This window comes from Calidris pugnax, unplaced genomic scaffold (genome assembly GCF_001431845.1).
Source record: "Calidris pugnax isolate Ruff unplaced genomic scaffold, ASM143184v1 scaffold71, whole genome shotgun sequence".
Classification (NCBI taxonomy): Eukaryota; Metazoa; Chordata; class Aves; order Charadriiformes; family Scolopacidae; genus Calidris; species Calidris pugnax.
In genome coordinates this window covers 223397-239990 of record NW_015090882.1, presented here as the reverse complement: position 1 = coordinate 239990, position 16594 = coordinate 223397, and the positions used below count along the sequence as shown (strand labels likewise).

Genomic DNA, 16594 nt, shown 5'->3' with positions numbered 1-16594 from the left:
AAAAGGTATTTTCATGCCTAACTATTTTTTCCCCCAGTTTTTTAGGCAGGTCATTGTGAGCTTTTTGCCTGGGTGAGAAGATTGCTAGGTTTAAGGTGCAAGTTCCCACTCGTTTAGACAAGTAAATGCCCATACATGGAGGATTTGGAAAGTACAGTGATACAGTGGGTTGAAAATTGGCACTAGCCTGATAAAACTAGTTCAAGTGCCTAAATAGAAAAACAAGGGAAGGAGTCAAGTACAGGAAGCTAAAAGCCACATGGGATCTCTAGTTTATTCCTTTCACTGCAACGAAGACTTGAGTTTACACAGAAATGTCAGGAACGGAGTGACTGTGATTTTTTGTTTATCAATGCCAAGGAAATGAAGTGTGATGTTTTGTTTATCAGTGCCAATACCTTGATGTTCTTTTTCTTTGCCTGCAGCTGTGCTGAGAGCTTGTGCTGACGGAGGGGCCAATCGTCTCTATCACATCACAGAAGGCAGGCAGGACAGGTATGGTGACAACGTGCTTGAAGTCCTTGAACTCCTCTCTTCTCCATGAAAGTAAGATACGGAGGAACAGGTTGTGTTCAGTTACTAAAGCAGCTGCCTGCTCTGTGCGTGCTGCTTTAACGAACTGGGGCAGGTAGTATGATGTTTTCTTCACGTTTCCTTTAATTTTCATGCCCCGCTACAATTTTTGAAAACACACAGGTAACCTGAAATGCATTTTTTTTCCTTAAGCCCACCAGTCTTTTTTCCTCTTGAAAGAGCTGCTCTCAGTCTGTCTTCTTTTATACATCTATAAAGCCAGGCCTTTGATGCAGCCTCTGAAAAAAAACCAACTTGCTGTGGCCCTAGCAAGGATTGACTAGAGGAACATCTGATGCCTCTCACTAGATCCTTAGAAGAAATCTGTTTGCTTTGGAAAGTGAGATGGGTAATAAAATAAGAAGTCTGCTTTTCTTTCTGAATTATTTCTGTTAGCGTCAGAGCATCATACGTGAGCAAAGGCACGGACAGAGGTTATCTATAAATGTATATGCTAGGTGAGGAAATACAGCTGAAAGGAGAATATGTTCTTGTTTCCTGCAGTGGCATTTAAAATGGTAAAATATCCCAGGTTTCTGCCCCAGAAGTGTCGAGCTGGGCTAGTGATGCAAAATACTGCACTCAAGGGGTTTCTCATTTTTATGGTGGAACCATGGAATGGCGCGTAATCTGAGGTTACTGAGGATCCTTTGAGCTTGTCTTCAGGATTTTCAGTTGCTTTGAGCATGAATTCACAAATAAATAGTTTTTAAAAAGCAAATAAATGAATAAAACTGATTCTCGAAGTGAAGAATTAGACAGGTATTTGGTAGAACTTACCAATTTAGGCACAATTTTGTTCATACAGCAAAGTCTGATAGATATTTTGTGTTTCGTCTCATGGCGAGTGTATGGTAGGGGCCAGGGGGAGCTCGATTTTCTCCTGTCCTTCAAAGTAAAGACCAGAGTTCAAGAGGAAGACTGTAGTCTTAAAGTCAAAGTTAACTTAATTTTTTTTCCCTTGGTCATCTGTGAGAAGTTTGATGGTTGAGATCTATAATTAGGGCTACAAAGATGATGAGGGGCCTGAAGTGTCTCTCTTAATGAGGAAGGCTGAGGGACTTGGCTCTTTTTAGTCTGGAGAAGAGAAGGCTGAGGGGGGATCAGATCAACGCCTGTAAATACTGAAAGGGTGGGTGTCAGGAGGATGGGGCTGGTCTTTTTTCAGTGGTGCCCAGGGACAGGACAAGAGGAAATGGGCACAAACTTGAACGTAAGAAGTTCCACCTAAACATGAGGAGGAACTTCTTTGCTGTGAGGGTGGCAGAGCCCTGGCAGAGGCTGCCCAGGGAGGTGGTGGAGTCTCCTTCTCTGGAGACATTCAAACCCCACCTGGACACGTTCCTGTGGGACATGCTCTGGGTGGAGCTGCTTTGGCAGGGGGTTGGACTAGCTGATCTCCAGAGGTCCCTTCCAACCCCATGTGATTCTGTGAGATCAGTTGCTAAAACCGAGGCTGGACTCTGTCAGGCACTACTGACTGTTGTAGAAGTATTCCTTCTGCAATCTTCTATTTCTCTTCTCGTAGCAGTTGCTCACAGAGCCACGCACAACTTAATCTGGAATTCAAACAGAAGTCCGTTTGACTTGCAGCAAGCAGTTTTCTTTGATAATTCTGATGCTTGACAAAGAACAACATTTTACAGCTCTCCTTCTGCCTTCTCCTGTAAGCCATTCATCTCTTCGGCACACCTTTATGTTCGTATTAAATAAATATAATTCAGGGGAAAATGGATGATTATACCTTGACTGAATAGTTCTTTCAGTCTTAACATCCTTGGCCCTTGGAGTATTCTTTTTCTCTATCTTTCTTCTTCTTCTGATCTTAATTGCTTTGGGTAGGTATATTTCACCTTCAAAGTGATTCTTTTGAAACAAAAAAAAAAAGCCTGCATAATTTTGATTTTTGTCTTTAAAGAAATCATTCTGCTGGAAAGAATATTCATTTACTTTTCTGAAGTATTTTCCCTTAAATTCCCTGTCCAATGTTATTAAAGAGCTGTCTGCTCAGACTACTGACATGCTAATAATTTTTTTAATGCTGTCTTAACCTTCTGTTTAAAACTCTATTTTATTCAAAGCCCTGATGGCTAATTGTGTTATATCCGAACTTAAAAACTATAGTCCTTTAATTCTAGAGAGATTATTATACCCAAGAGATATATAAATAAAGAACTTGATTGATATTTGGGGCTTTATGCTCAGTGAGAGCAAAGTATCTTTCTGATGCTCTGGCAGTGTGAAGAATCTTTTAGAATGGGAATAAGTTATAACACCCTGGGGAAAGGACAGTTTGCAATATGGGATTGCTATAGGGCTGTCTTCCTTTGGAAATAAGTGAAGTAGTTGTTGCTATTTTGAAGGGTTTGTTTCCAAATTCTAGAAAAATATAGGGCTAGAAACCACCTCAATAGATCCATCCTTCTTTCCCTCTGCTTTAAGGTGAGGACAAACCTATCTGTTCCATTCCTGATGCATACCTAGTCAGCTGGTTCTTAAAAATCTTCAAATGAGAGCCCACCACCACCACATCCCGCTTCCTCTGCTTTAGGCAACATATGCCCAGCTTGTTTGGTCTTGTCTTTATGGGTCATCCTCTCTTGTTGCTCTATTGGCAGTTAGTTCATGTCAATCTTTAAGTGCTATGGATGGAGCTGGGCAAGATGCTCTATGGGTGCCTTACCTGGTGCTGATCAATCCTTTAACTTGCTTCTCATCAAGAGCAGATTTAAGGGTCCCCCATTTCCTGCCTCCATCAGTTTCTTGTTTTCTCCGCCAGTGTCTTGGCTCGTTTCTGGGCTTGAGTGGTTCACCTTCTCCCATCTCACCTTCCTCTCCATAGGCCTGCTGCAGGCTGGCTTAGCAACGTAACTTCAGGTCATGAGATTAACATATATAAGATGTTATATGTCTTCTGCTGTGTCTATTCTGTCATTTTTATGATGTGTTTGATTGGTTTCCCCATAAGTTTCTCTAAAAACTAGCTAAATGAATCTGAATTGCAAATATTCTTGTTTAAAAACAAACCCAAGGAAACCTTCATCTTTCTGACTACTAATGAGGAGAAATCAGAGTGTTTTTTTTAATAGTCTGTTAAATTACCCTCTAGAGTAGGAGAGGTAGGAAGAGTAACCAAAAGGGCAGGATAACTTTCACATTGAAGGCCTCTCCTTGGGAGCTGTCAGTGTTGGAGGCAGAGGAAAGGCAGGAGGGAAGAAGTCCAGTTCTGGGCTCCCCAGTTCCAGAAGGACAGGGAACTGCTGGAGAGGGGACAGCAGAGGCTACAAAGGAGATGAGGGGCCTGGAGCGTCTCTCTGATGAGGAAAGGCTGAGGGACTTGGCTTTTTTTAGTCTGGAGAAGAGAAGGCTGAGGGGGGATCTGATCAACACCTATAAATACTTAAAGGGTGGGTGTCAGGAGGATGGGGCCAGTTTTTTTTCAGTGGTGCCCAGGGACAGGACAAGAGGGAACAGGCACAAACTTGAATGTAAGAAATTCCATCTAAACATGAGGAGGAACTTCTTTGCTGTGAGGGTGGCAATGGCCTGGGAGAGGCTGCCCAGGGAGGGGGTGGAGTCTCCTTCTCTGGAGACATTCAAACCCACCTGGACACGTTCCTGTGGGACCTGCTCTGGGTGGACCTGCTCTGGCAGGGGGTTGGACTGGATGATCTCCAGAGGTCCCTTCCAACCCCATGTGATTATGTGAAGAAGGGACAGACTCCTGTGCTCTGTGGCTTTTATCTCTCTGACACTGAAGTCCAGAAAGTATTTTTCTTAGACTATATGTTTTCTTCATAAACATCACTTCCCACTTAGAAGTACAGATTACTGCTGAACCGTTCTTGATCGCTAAACATTTGCAGTAATCAGAGGTAAAGGTGAGTTAGTGATCTTTATGGGATTTTTTTTGCTCTGCCTAATTCTTCTGCCTCGCCTGTCCTGTTGTGTGTTTCTGTGACTCGCATGAAGCACCATCATGCACTTTGGAGTTAGGTTGTTGCTTTTCCGTATCGTGCTACAGCAACTTCTTTCTCAACACCTTCTGATTAAATCTCAAGGCATTGATTAACCCGTGTGTCATTGGCTTTGAGGTATATGAAGGTGAAGCTGCATCCGAAATTGTCATCATATTGGCACCTGTAAAACCAATCATTTGTACTTGTGCCTCAGATGCTATTTTCCAGAGAGATGTCAAATCCGTTGTGGTCTCAGGTTTTGCAACATTAAGAGATTCAGGTCAAAGCAGGGAGCAATGTGCTCTATAAGAGGAAGGATAAGCCTCTCATAAAAAATACTGGCTTTCTGGGGTTCTGTTTAGTATTTCAGTACATCGGAGTTACCGGATGACATGAGGTGAGTTGCCTACAATCACTAAGAACATCACTTTTACTACACATCCAGTTTCTTTCTGTGGACTGCATAAATTGTTAGAAGAGCAGTGAAACTGAGAAATGGTTGTGCATATTGATGTAGCATTTTCTACCTCTAAAATGTATGTGAGGTGGACTTAGGTGATGCACGAAAATTCAGTTGCTACGATATAATTCTTCTCTAAACGAAGCATGCAAGGAGGCATCTCCAAGATAGCTCTACATGTGTGTTCGAACTTTAGGAAGAAATTCTGTAAACATTTCCAGTTAATGTAGCTGCTAAATTTCAAGCATGGACCTCAAAAATACCTTTTTTAGAAGCAACTTATATTCAGGAATACAGATTGCTACATAAAGCTTGTCTTTCAGTGACACACACACACACCAGAATGTAAATAAGCCATGAATTAGTCATGAATCCAGCGTATTGGTTGTAGAAAGTGATGTTACTCCTTTAACTTGGATTTAACAAACTATTCTATGTACTAGGCTTTGTGTTGAAATGTTAAAATGGAAAAGAGAAATCTTAACTGTACAGCTTTTACAGCTTACACTTACTGAGTTTTGTACTTTTAAGTATCAATCAATAAATTTAGACGTATTGCAAACTTTTCAATGCTCAACACCCCTGAGTTTCTTGTCCCTCACATGCCTGGAAATGGTTTCCAGGATTAGCTGCTCCATCAGCTTCCGAGGGATTGAGATGAGACTGAGCAGCGTGTAGTTCTCCAAGTCCTCCTTCTTGCTCTTCTTGAAGACAGGAGTGACATTTTCTTTCCTCCAGTCTTCGGGCACTTTTGCCAGTCACCGTGATTGATCAAAGATGATCAAGAGTGGTCTTGCAGTGACCTCAGCCAGCTCTTTCAGCGCTCGTATGCTTCCCATCTGGGCGTATGGACTTGCATATGTCCATTATGCTTAAGTATTCCCCGACCTGATCCTCTTCCACCAAGGGTACGTCTTACTTGCTCCAGTCTTTGCCCCTGGTCTCTGATGCCTGGAATTTCTGAAGTCTGGTCTTGGTAGTAAAGACTGAGGCGAAGGCAGCGTTGAGTACCTCAGCCTTTTTTTGTGTTCTGTGTAACCAGGTTCCCCCTATCATTAAGGAACGAGCCCGCATTTTTCCTGGTTGTCCTTTTGTCACCTATGGACTTACAGAAGCCCTTCACGTTGCCTTTGACCAGATTAAATTCCATCTGGGCTTTAGCTTGCCCAATGTCATCCGTCCCCAGGCAGAGCTCTGTGCGCTCCAGCTGCTCTCTCACTACTCCTCCTCATCTTCCCATCATGTCCTTTCCAAAGAGCCTGCAGCCCCTCCATCCGTGCTTCCAACAAGATTGTAGCTCCACAACTGCACACAGATCTGTCTCATCACGTTTTTCCCCATGCTGCATGCATTCTCCAGGGCTTTATTTTGTCTCAGAAGCTTGACAGAGGAAGCAATAGGCTCAAGCTTTGACTAGGAAGACTAAGATAGTATAACTTCCATGAGGAAAAGCAGTTGCACGTTTGCTTGTGTGAAAGGTGGAATTGTCTGTATATTTTGATGGCTTCATGTGTACATTTTGGCAATTAATGAGGGTTAGATGTGCCTATTTACCAGCCATCCTGTCTTCCTTTTGTTGGCTAGTTCCATTGGCTATTTACAATTTACACTGACTTTGCCTAATCTTAGAAACCACTGTCTCCATTGTCAAGATCATTAACAAAAAATAAATAGCGAGCAATAGCTAGAAATAACCATATGTAAATCCATATCTTTTGCCTTGTTTCCTGAATAACTTTCTGCTCATGGAAAAGTGGGTCCCTAATAGGATTATAGAGTGAGAAATTCATATATACTTCACTGTGTTCCATATTGGATTAGAAATAGGGTACTTATGAAGGTAATTAGCCATTGGTGTAGCTTAATGTAGGGTTGAGAGGAATTCTTTGCTTGAACTCTTTAGATTAAACTGGATATTGTTTTTAAGCTATCTTATATTCAGGCAAAAGTTAGGGCGCTGATGCAGAAAACACTGAATGGGTTTTTCTGAGTATAGAGTTACACTAGAAGACTACAATGGTCTTTTGTTTTTAAAACCTATTCATTGTATGTTTTGCGGAGGCTGTGAGATGGTTATACATGTGAAGGTTCTGCTTTATTGTTGGTATAAGGATATGTTTCAGTAATGTTTTTAAAAAAAAAATTGCCTCTGAAGCTGTGAGGTTAACGCTATCTGAAATGGCTTTCCCGTTGCTTCTGGTGGTGAAGAGTTCTTTGAATTGAGGGATTACAGGCTGAAAGCCAAGAAAGTTGAAAGCTGCGGCAGTGCTTTATTTGTCAAATGGCTTAAGGAAATCTTTTACATCAGACGTTGTTGCCTGACCTAAAAACCGTAGCAGTGTTTAAAGATCAAAATCAGGATCTTGAGTTTATCCTAATAAATTCTGCAGGAGTGTTCAGAAACCCCATCCCTATCCACAGTCTGCTCCTTTACGAAATACCTGACTTGGGATCCATTTTAAAAGCCTGTATTACTTTAGAAAACTGTCAGGCATCAACAAATTTAAAAAAAACAAAGCAACTTATGTCTCGGTGTTTGGAAACATTTGGCATTACATAATGTGTTTGTTTCAGGTAGTGCAGATGAGAAAAATCTCGAGATACATTAAGATCATCTAGTTTTTAGCTTTTTTCATTTATGTCCTCAGGAGATACTCAAAGATTCAGTCCTCAATTTAAACCAAGATTACTTGGGCAGAGAGGAACCTGATGAAATTCAACCAGGGCAAGTGTTGGGTGCTGCACCTGGGCAGAAACAACCCCCTGCACCAGGACAGGTTGGGGGTGACCTGCTGGAGAGCAGCTCTGAGGAGAAAGACCTGGGAGTCCTGGTGGCCAACAGGATGCCCATGAGCCAGCAATGGGCCCTTGTGGCCAAGAAGGCCAAGGGCATCCTGGGGGGCATCAGGAAGAGGGTGAGCAGCAGGTGGAGGGAGGGAGGTCATCCTGCCCCTCTGCTCTGCCCTGGGGAGGCCCCAGCTGGAGCACTGGGACCAGTTCTGGGCTCCCCAGTTCCGAAGGACAGGTGGAGGCAGACGATCTCCATTAGCACTCCAGGTACCTGCACATTTTGGCATAATTCCACAGATTTTCTGGTTTGGTTGTTTGGGTTTTTTTGATACCTCAAGGCATTCAAACACGGCCCTGTTGTTTTAGCCACATCAACAGACGTAAGTGTGAGACTCTGCTTTTCTGGAATGATCCTTCTAATCTTGCTAAGGAGAAGATTGGAAGGACCAGGACAAACGTCCAGGGAGATGGAGTGATGAGCAAACACAAAACAGATGGACAGTTCAGCACTGGCTGCCAGTGGGATACTCTGCCCATAAAGTTGTGCTCTCCCAGTATGAGCACCATAAGCCCAGCTATAATTGCCAACTAGGAAAATAAAGGGTCGTGGTTTGTCCAAAACAGTAGTTCTGGAAAATATGGGAAGAAAAGTGGCTGAGGAAAGGAGAATATAGGAATATGTTAATCCCAGGTCTCTCAATCAGAGGGTTTGTATTGCTTCAGCTTCTTCTTCAAATAGCTGTATCTGTGCCCCTAGTGTACTGTAAGTAGAGGAATGTCATGGCCATCTGGGTGATTTCTGGCTTTATGACATGGTAAAAATCATTTATGGCCACCCTGATGCTAGAAGTTAGGACTTTGTAGTGATAAAATATCTGTGCATCGAGTCACTGCTGGAAAAAGCAGCTGAGAAAAGAGTCCTGAGCTGGCCTAGGAACGCTCTGCACTTTATGGTGTTTCTGTTCATTGTGCCTAAGGGGTGATGCTCAGGATCCAGGGAAAGCTGGCTGTGTGTGCAGCGCCGGGGTGAGATGTATGCCTCTGTTTCTTTTTGGATCTCTGAATATCAATAGAAATGAAGGATTAGGCAGGCAATGCTTTTATGGAGCCATACTTTTTTACAAGTGTTTGGGGCAGGCTATGGGGGTGGGAGCAAAGCAAAACTATAAAGTTCTTGCAAGCCTGAAACCAGGCCAGGTCTTTGCTGCCTAGTACTTGTCATTTAAAATTTAAAATATGAACTTTATATTGAACATGGCAGGAGCGAGCTTAGATGTGAAAGCAGCTCTGTTAAGCCCGAGAAGAATGCCAAGGTCAGCGCTCAGTCTGGGAGCACAGAAATACATCTGCTCTCGGTGATGAATATCGTCAAATCAACGTTAATAAATGACCTTGAAGTTGCCTGATCTGTGCTGTTGCCCTTCAGAGATGTAGGGAAGGATTACTAGCGCTACAGCACACCTCTTTTGGCTATTTTTTAGGTGGTTTTTTTTCTTTTTTTTTCATAGTCTAGACAATTTCTGGAGAGAGTGGGTATAGTCCCCTTCCAGGTGACTCCAAATTACAGAAGATCACATAATGTGACTGAACACAAATAACACCCGTAGGTAAATTATTCAGATTAGCTTTTGCTGTCTTCAAAATGCTCTTTCAGTAAACTTTTAGTGATTGTTGGAGCGTAAACATATGCTGGATGTTTATTTCTTGGTTTTCTTTCCTATTCCCTTTCTTCAGTAGACTCTGCTCTCTTTTTATAAATATGCGAAAGCCAGAAATTCTGACTTTTAACAATTTGCATTCAAATGGGCACCTTTATTTTGAGAACAGATAATTGTATACTTCAAATCTGTTTAAATATAGTGTTAGTGAAGGCAGTAGCTTGCGAATGGGGGACTTCATGCATTATAGAATATAATGAGAAGTAAAACTTTAAAATATAAATCCATTTATCTTTAAACTATTTTTTCTAGTTCATCTGCTAAGATTTGTTTTTAAATCTAATTGTATTCCAAGAGTGTTTGCATTTTACAAACGGAAACTTTCAGCTTTTCATTTTAAAATATTGTGTGCCACGGTTGTTTTTGCAAAATATGCTACGAAGAACAAGGAGCTGTGTTCACGAGCTATGATCAAGGCTACTTATTACAATTGATAAACGAGAAGAGTTAATAAATTAACTCTTTAGGGCCAAGTGATGAGTGCTCTGCCTCTTCTGATGAGGTCAAGGCATGGAGAAAAAACTTCAGAACCAGTTGCAAAGCCATCCATATGAGGGGTTGAGCATCGGATAATCGGCTGAAGTGGGTAAGGTTGCCAGGCAGCTCTACAAATTCCATAATTGAAGACATGAGGATTTATCCCCGGTAAAAAGATAGAGCCCTGAGACATCATAGAGCCCCTTTTGTTCTGCCACTGGAAGGAATTTGCTGGAGCACACGGGTAATGTGTACAGCGGCACCTCCGGAGCTGCTCTTGGATACGTTTTTATTCAGAGAAACTCCAATCTTCACCCTCAACTCATAGTTCATATAAAAATCCCACTCCTCGGTACGTGTGCTCCTCTGCAAGCAACGTGCTACCTGCCTTAGCTAGGTGCCAGTCTGGGCTTTATTTTTGCAATATTGGGGAGAGAAAGTCTTCTGGTGCCTTGATTTAGTTGCACTTTTTAAAAAGAGGTGATTTTCTGTCTCTGTCTAGCATGCAGGCTTTATTTTTAAAAAGGTTTAAGCGATGTACCTGAAAATGATAGTGGATGTCAGTTAGACAGCGCTGTAGAGAATTCTGAATTTTGAGCAAGGGAAGAAAGATTTTTTTGGGTAACAAGTGAAAATACCGGGGGGAGTGATGTTACAAGATAGCCAAAAGGCAGTTGGAAATGGAATAACCATATCTTGCCGGCCGATCCTGAAGAATTGAGCAGATGGATGTCTGGTCACAGGGCAGGGTGTGGAATTGAGAAGGAAGGTTGGATCCAAGGTCACAGAGTGTCTTCAAACAAATGGAGATGCATTGAAGGTCCTCTGGTGTTGTCTTATGGTGATTCTCTACCCCTGTGGGATGTTCCATAGGAGCAAGTCCAGAGTCTGTCTGCAGACTGGTTTTGGTGTCTCTGCAGGACTCTGGACAGGTATCAGCACATCATTCAGCTCTGGCTCATTGGCCCAGCAAAGAAACTGGGAGTGTTTGGGCTGAAACACGCACTAAGGTAGTGGGATGGTTTCCAAGACCAGAGTGAGCTTGTTCTGTAATGCCGTAGTCAATGCCTTCGCTTGCAGATATTTTCCATCCCACATATCTTCTTGTAAGCACATCTAAGCCCATATAAGCACCTCAAGAACAGATGAGCACTGCAAAAGTACACCTAGAAGAGTGAACATTGGGGAGATGAGAGAAGAGAGTAGAAATGAAGGGCTAGGTGACAATTTCATAACACCACCCAACTACCTGTCTGGTGTGGGACAGTCTGATGGTGAACACACCCAGAATAAACGAGCATCTGTTCTGCAGTGATTCTTTTTAGCTCAAATAGGTTCTATGCATGCCCTGCATAAAGAAAGCACAGAAACGGACTAAGAGATGCATTTCTGTAAAAAGCTCGCAGCTTTTACTGGGTTGGGACTGCTGTCCCGGTTCATTCCTCTGAGTAGCAATAAATATTGAACTAAACTGACTGCAAAATAAAAAAGGTCAGACAAATAATACTTGAGCATGAATGCAGCTCAGCAGGATTGAAATTTTATGTTTTATTCTAGAGAGAGAAAAAACAAACCAGAGCTGAGCAGTGACTGTCTCTGTGGGCACCCTACATGCAGGTTCTGCTAGAAATTAGGGTTTGCTTTTGTTTGGGGTTTTGAAATGCACTTGGGGAATGAGGGGAAATTAAGACTCTGTGCAACTTTGGCAGAGCTTCTAACACAGGTTTTTAGTTTTCTCTTTTTTGTGTTACTTACTTTTCCTTCTTTAATGTCACAACACAGGAATAGATACGGCCTGTGGTTGCCAAATTGGGACCCAGATCACCTTTTGTACAGATTCAGGATCTTCTATTGACTTAACTGGGAAGGGATTAAGCTCTAGATGTCTAAGCAATAACACCCTCTCTGTACACTGCCCTGAATTCTTGCAGTGTAATTAATGCTTTACAGGATGCATCGCTTCTCCGTGGTGATTGCGAGCAAGGAAGCTGCCAAAGCTGGATCCAGTGTTTTCAGCAACCTGGTACTGACTGTTCCAACCGCCTGTGTGAGACTCCCACCGCTACTTCATCAGTAACCACGTCCTCCAGAGACAGGGATATCATCTATTTTTATCCCTTGTGATTTAAAGAAGAACCCAAACAGCTTCTAGCTGTGTGTTAATAATGTTAATACGTGTGTAAATGGTGTTTGAGCATCTCTTACTCTGATTTCAGATTTGAAGCCAGCATTGGCAATAGTTGGAAATTATTACTGCTTCTTGTATTTGGAATTACCCTGTAGTGCCCACATAGTGAGCAAAATATTTACAGTAGTCTTTGGAAGGGGTAACACACAGAGTGAAATTCATCCTATAGCAATAAATTGTTCTTGGACTAGCAGCTCTTGAGGGATATCCCACCTACACAAGGCGCTTGAGTCTCAAACTGCCTGGCTCCCCCTGGTTGTGAAGAAACTCCAGCTGGGATAAGTTTCTTCTTGCTTTTGAAATTAAGCTGGGTAATTCAGGGGAAGCAGAGTCATTCAAGGTAACGACATCGTGCAGCTCATGGGAATGTGTAGGTAAGATGGTTTGGATCAGAGAAGAGCACACACGCGCACGCAGTTTGCTCCTTATTTCCATCGGTGTGCCTTGAAGTTTTTTATCTCTATGTAAAAGGTGTGTGACACGTTAAAAAAGAATAGAAGCAGCAAATAACCACGTAGCTGTTCCCCTTCATTTATTCTTCATAAGCATTATGGGTGAAGAAGAGTGACTGTCTAAGTGAAGGCAGTATTAGGGATTTGCAGCTTGAGACTGGGTTATCCCGTTACTGTGGAGAAAGCTAATAGGATGCCAGGAAAGAAAATTGAAAAGGATCAGTAGGTTAGAAAAGGTGTATTTTTGGAGTGCCTGATGTACAAAACAATGAGACCGTGGGTAGCAATGGCTGTGCCTTTGGACTTCCTCTGTCTTTTTCTTCAGCCTAAAAGAGAGACTGGTATTCAGGCGTAGTTCATAATATTTGCTATCAGGGTAGTAGGATTTTTCAGGTTGGCTTACTATTTTTTTCTAAAAAAAAGCACGGGAGTGGGTAGTACAGTAGTGATTAATGAGGTGAAATCTTGTTGGCGGCCGGTCACCAGTGGTGTCCCTCGGGGCTCAGTTCTGGGGCCAGTCTTGTTTACTATCTTTATCGATGATCTGGATGAAGGGTTTGAGTGCACACTCAGTAAGTTTGCAGGTAGCACCAAACTGGGTGGGAGTGTTGATCTGCTTGAGGGTCGGAAGTCTCTACAGAGGGACCTGGACAGGCTGGATCCATGGGCCAAGGCCAATGGGATGAGGTTCAACAAGGCCAAGTGCTGCGTCCTGCATTTCGGTCACACCAGCCCCATGGATGGTACAGGCTGGGGGCAGAGTGGCTGGAGAGCTGCCGGGCAGAAAAGGACCTGGGGGTGTTGGTGGACAGCCAGCTGAACAGGAGCCAGCAGTGTGCCCAGGTGGCCAAGGTGGTGAGGGGTCTGGAGAACAAGTCACACAAGGAGAGGCTGAGGGAACTGGGCATGTTTAGTTTGGAGAAGAGGAGGCTGAGGGGAGACCTCATTGCCCCCTCCAACTCCCTGAAAGGAGGGTGTAAAGAGGTGGGGGTTGGCCTCTTCTCCCAAGGGAATAATGCCAGGAGCAGAGGAAATGGTCTGAAGTTGGGGCAGGGGAGGTTTAGATTAGAACTGAGGAAGAATGACTTTGCTGAGAGGGTGGTCAGGCACTGGAACAGCCTGCCCAGAGAGGTGGTGGAGTCACCATCCCTGGAGGGATTTCAGAAACATGTAGATGTGGCACTTCAGGGCATGCTCTAGTGCCTGAGATTGTTGGGTTTGGTGTTTGGTCTTGTGTTTGGTGGTTGGTTTTGTGTTGTTTTGTTGTGTTTTGATTTGGTGGTTGGTTTTTTTTGTGTATGGTTGGACTCCCAGAGGTCCCTTCCAACCATGAAGATTCTGTGAGTAGAGTGATTTAACTATTTATTTTCTTTACTGCAGTTGGTGTGAGTTACAGACCAGTGACGTTGGCTGGACAGGCAGCCGTGGGCCGGAGCATTGAGAGCAGTGGCTGTGGTTGTCACCTCCTCTGTGCCGAGGTGGAGTGACTCTGCAAAGGCTTCAGATCAGATGGTCTTTATGCACTGATGCACTAGCACTCTGAACATCTCTGCTTCTTAGTCAGCAGGGCTTTTGCCTTGGCGTTGAGGAGTGCTGAAGGGGTTAGGTGAGAGTTGGCACAGGCACAACTCTTTAAAAAAGGCAAAAATTGAAAGGGAGGGAGAAAAACAGGGTACGAGGAACAGGCTGGGAAGGGGGTGAAAGTGTTTTTGATAATAAAGATGAAAAGGAGAAAATTCTCTGGAATAAACCAAGCCAATAACTCCAGTGGAGCAACTGTTATTCTGTCACAAGAAAGAAAGAAAGGAAGGCTCTATAGTAATAAATAGACAAAAATGTGATTTGCCTCCGCAAGTTCCAGCAGTGGCTGTGGGAGGATTGATGTTTCCTAATTTTATAAGCTGCAGCAGGTATGGTAAATGCCGGTGACAGATCAAATTAGAATTGTGTGCATTAAGGTATTTTGAGCGGTGGGAGAAAGACAGACCATCCCAAAAACACGACTGCAAAAGAAAGAGTCAGTAAACAATTCCCTGCCTTTTTTTTTTCTTGTTAAAACATCATCTGCGAGGTTTGACAATAAATGTGTTTAATTAAGAAAGTGACAGATGTGAGTGCCGATATCTCTGCTTTTTTGATGCTTCTAATTTTAGGGAATAAAAGAAAACTGAGCATAAGGTGATTTTGAGGTGGTTTTGTAGAGGAGGGAATCGAGTGAGGAGCATGCATGGATTGATCGGCGTGTTAGCTCTCAGGGGGAATTATCAGGATGATGAAGAACCCTTTTTTAAGAGTTAACATTGCTAGCAAGTGAGTTATTGATCCGCTCTGATTGGCAGCGAGGGGCCAACATTGATCCATCACTGGAAGCTTTGCGGCAAAGCGATGAAAGTGGCTGCACGGGCTGTGGTTCTGCCTCTCATCCTGTGAAAAGGTTACTGCTCTCTGATTTCCTTTTAGAGTCACAGCATTTCAAAGTGAATGGCATTTTCTGCCAAAGATAGGAGCTGGAACTGTGCTAGACTGTCCTTGGACACCTAAAGATTCTGCTGCCTTAAACAGATAGGAATTACATGGGTAAATCCCTCCTTGTTCCCTTACTCCCTCTTCTTTGCCCCACAGTGAAAGTAATAGGGAAGAGTTTCCGTGATTATGTTTACTGTAATGAGCCTGTCCTCTGGGGAAACTCTTGTGGCAGCTTTTAACGTTAATCTAGTATTGATTTATGATTCTAATTTATATATTCTAGCTCTTGTTCATTAAGTGACCGCATGCAGGTTTCTCATATTTTGTGTGTTCCCCATAAAAACCTGTGCATTTCATTAAAGCTCAGCATTAAAGGAGACATTTCCTGGCAGAGCAATATTCCAGCAGCATGTTACAAGCGTGCAGGAGGGTCCCAAGGTCGCCAACTCCTCTCAGAGGTTAATTAAGTCTGAAAGACAGGTATTCTGTTGTAATTAAATAGTAATGAATGAGAGGCCAGGAATATTTGGTGTATAATGCAGTACCACGAGGCAAAGCCAAAATCATCTGCAAATTTATTATTTTATTTCGCATTCTATTATAAAATACCCTTGGGTGTCAGTGTAATTTTTATTCTCCAACTTGCCTATGACAGAAGGGGGGATTAAGTGGTCAGTGTTGTCATGCATATATGTGAGGGTAATATACCCCCGGAGTGGGTTTGAGAGCTCTAATAGCATTCCTGACACGCCGAGGAGGGCTTTGGTCGGGAGGGTGATACCCTCCCCGTCCTGCAGGATCTCCTTTTTAATCAGAATGGATAAGGGCTTTCACTGCCACGTCCGACAGTGGAAAAGCCGTGGCAAGTTCTGACTTCTCTCAGTGGCGCCAGCAGAAATACAGTCGCGTTCGTGACCCTGTTTAAGAGCTCATCAAAATTTTCCTTTTTAGTTCTTGCGCTTCTGGGGTTTAATATTTCAGCGCCTTCAAGTGGATTAGGCAGGGTCTTGGAACGAGGCCACAGACAAGTTCAAAATCTAACTGGGCACAACACTGGGAAGCTAACTTTAATTGACATCACTTTAATCAAAGGAGTCGGACTAGACAATCTCCAGAGGTGACTCAACTACTCTACATTCTACATATGGAGATGTCATTGTCATGTTTATCTGTGAAAAGTGAAGAGCAGGCCACACTGCAACAAGAAAACAGTATTTTAGTGGAGCTGGCATTCATGTTTCTACCATCAGAATTTATTTTAAGGTGTCCCCGGAGAAAAAAAATTTTCATTTTTTTTTTTTTTTTTTTTTTTTTTCCCTCAACCATGGCTGTAAATCAGCCAATCCAGACATTCGTACGTCGGCTACCTCCACTCTGTTATCTCTGAAGAGTGAATGATTTTAATCTTTGAACATATTTGAGGAATGTAGAAGACAAAAGCATGGGTTACCAGCAGGTTGTAGTTTTAATTTCTTACTTCTGTGTTTTAAAAGTCTGGGGTTTTTTTTAAT

At 42.9% G+C, this 16594-nt stretch overlaps 1 protein-coding gene across 2 annotated transcripts in view; it reads left to right on the top strand.

Moving 5' to 3' along the window:
* Positions 1–16594, top strand: part of TPK1 (thiamin pyrophosphokinase 1) — a 332423-nt gene that overhangs the window by 132930 nt on the left and 182899 nt on the right. Inside the window, exon 3 of one of the 2 annotated variants that reach the window (XM_014946980.1) lies at positions 426–495. The exons of the other annotated variant lie outside the window; for it this stretch is intronic. Within the exon in view, the coding sequence (XP_014802466.1) occupies positions 426–495 (70 nt within the window). The remainder of the gene's footprint in view (positions 1–425; positions 496–16594) is intronic. 2 annotated transcript variants of the gene reach the window in all.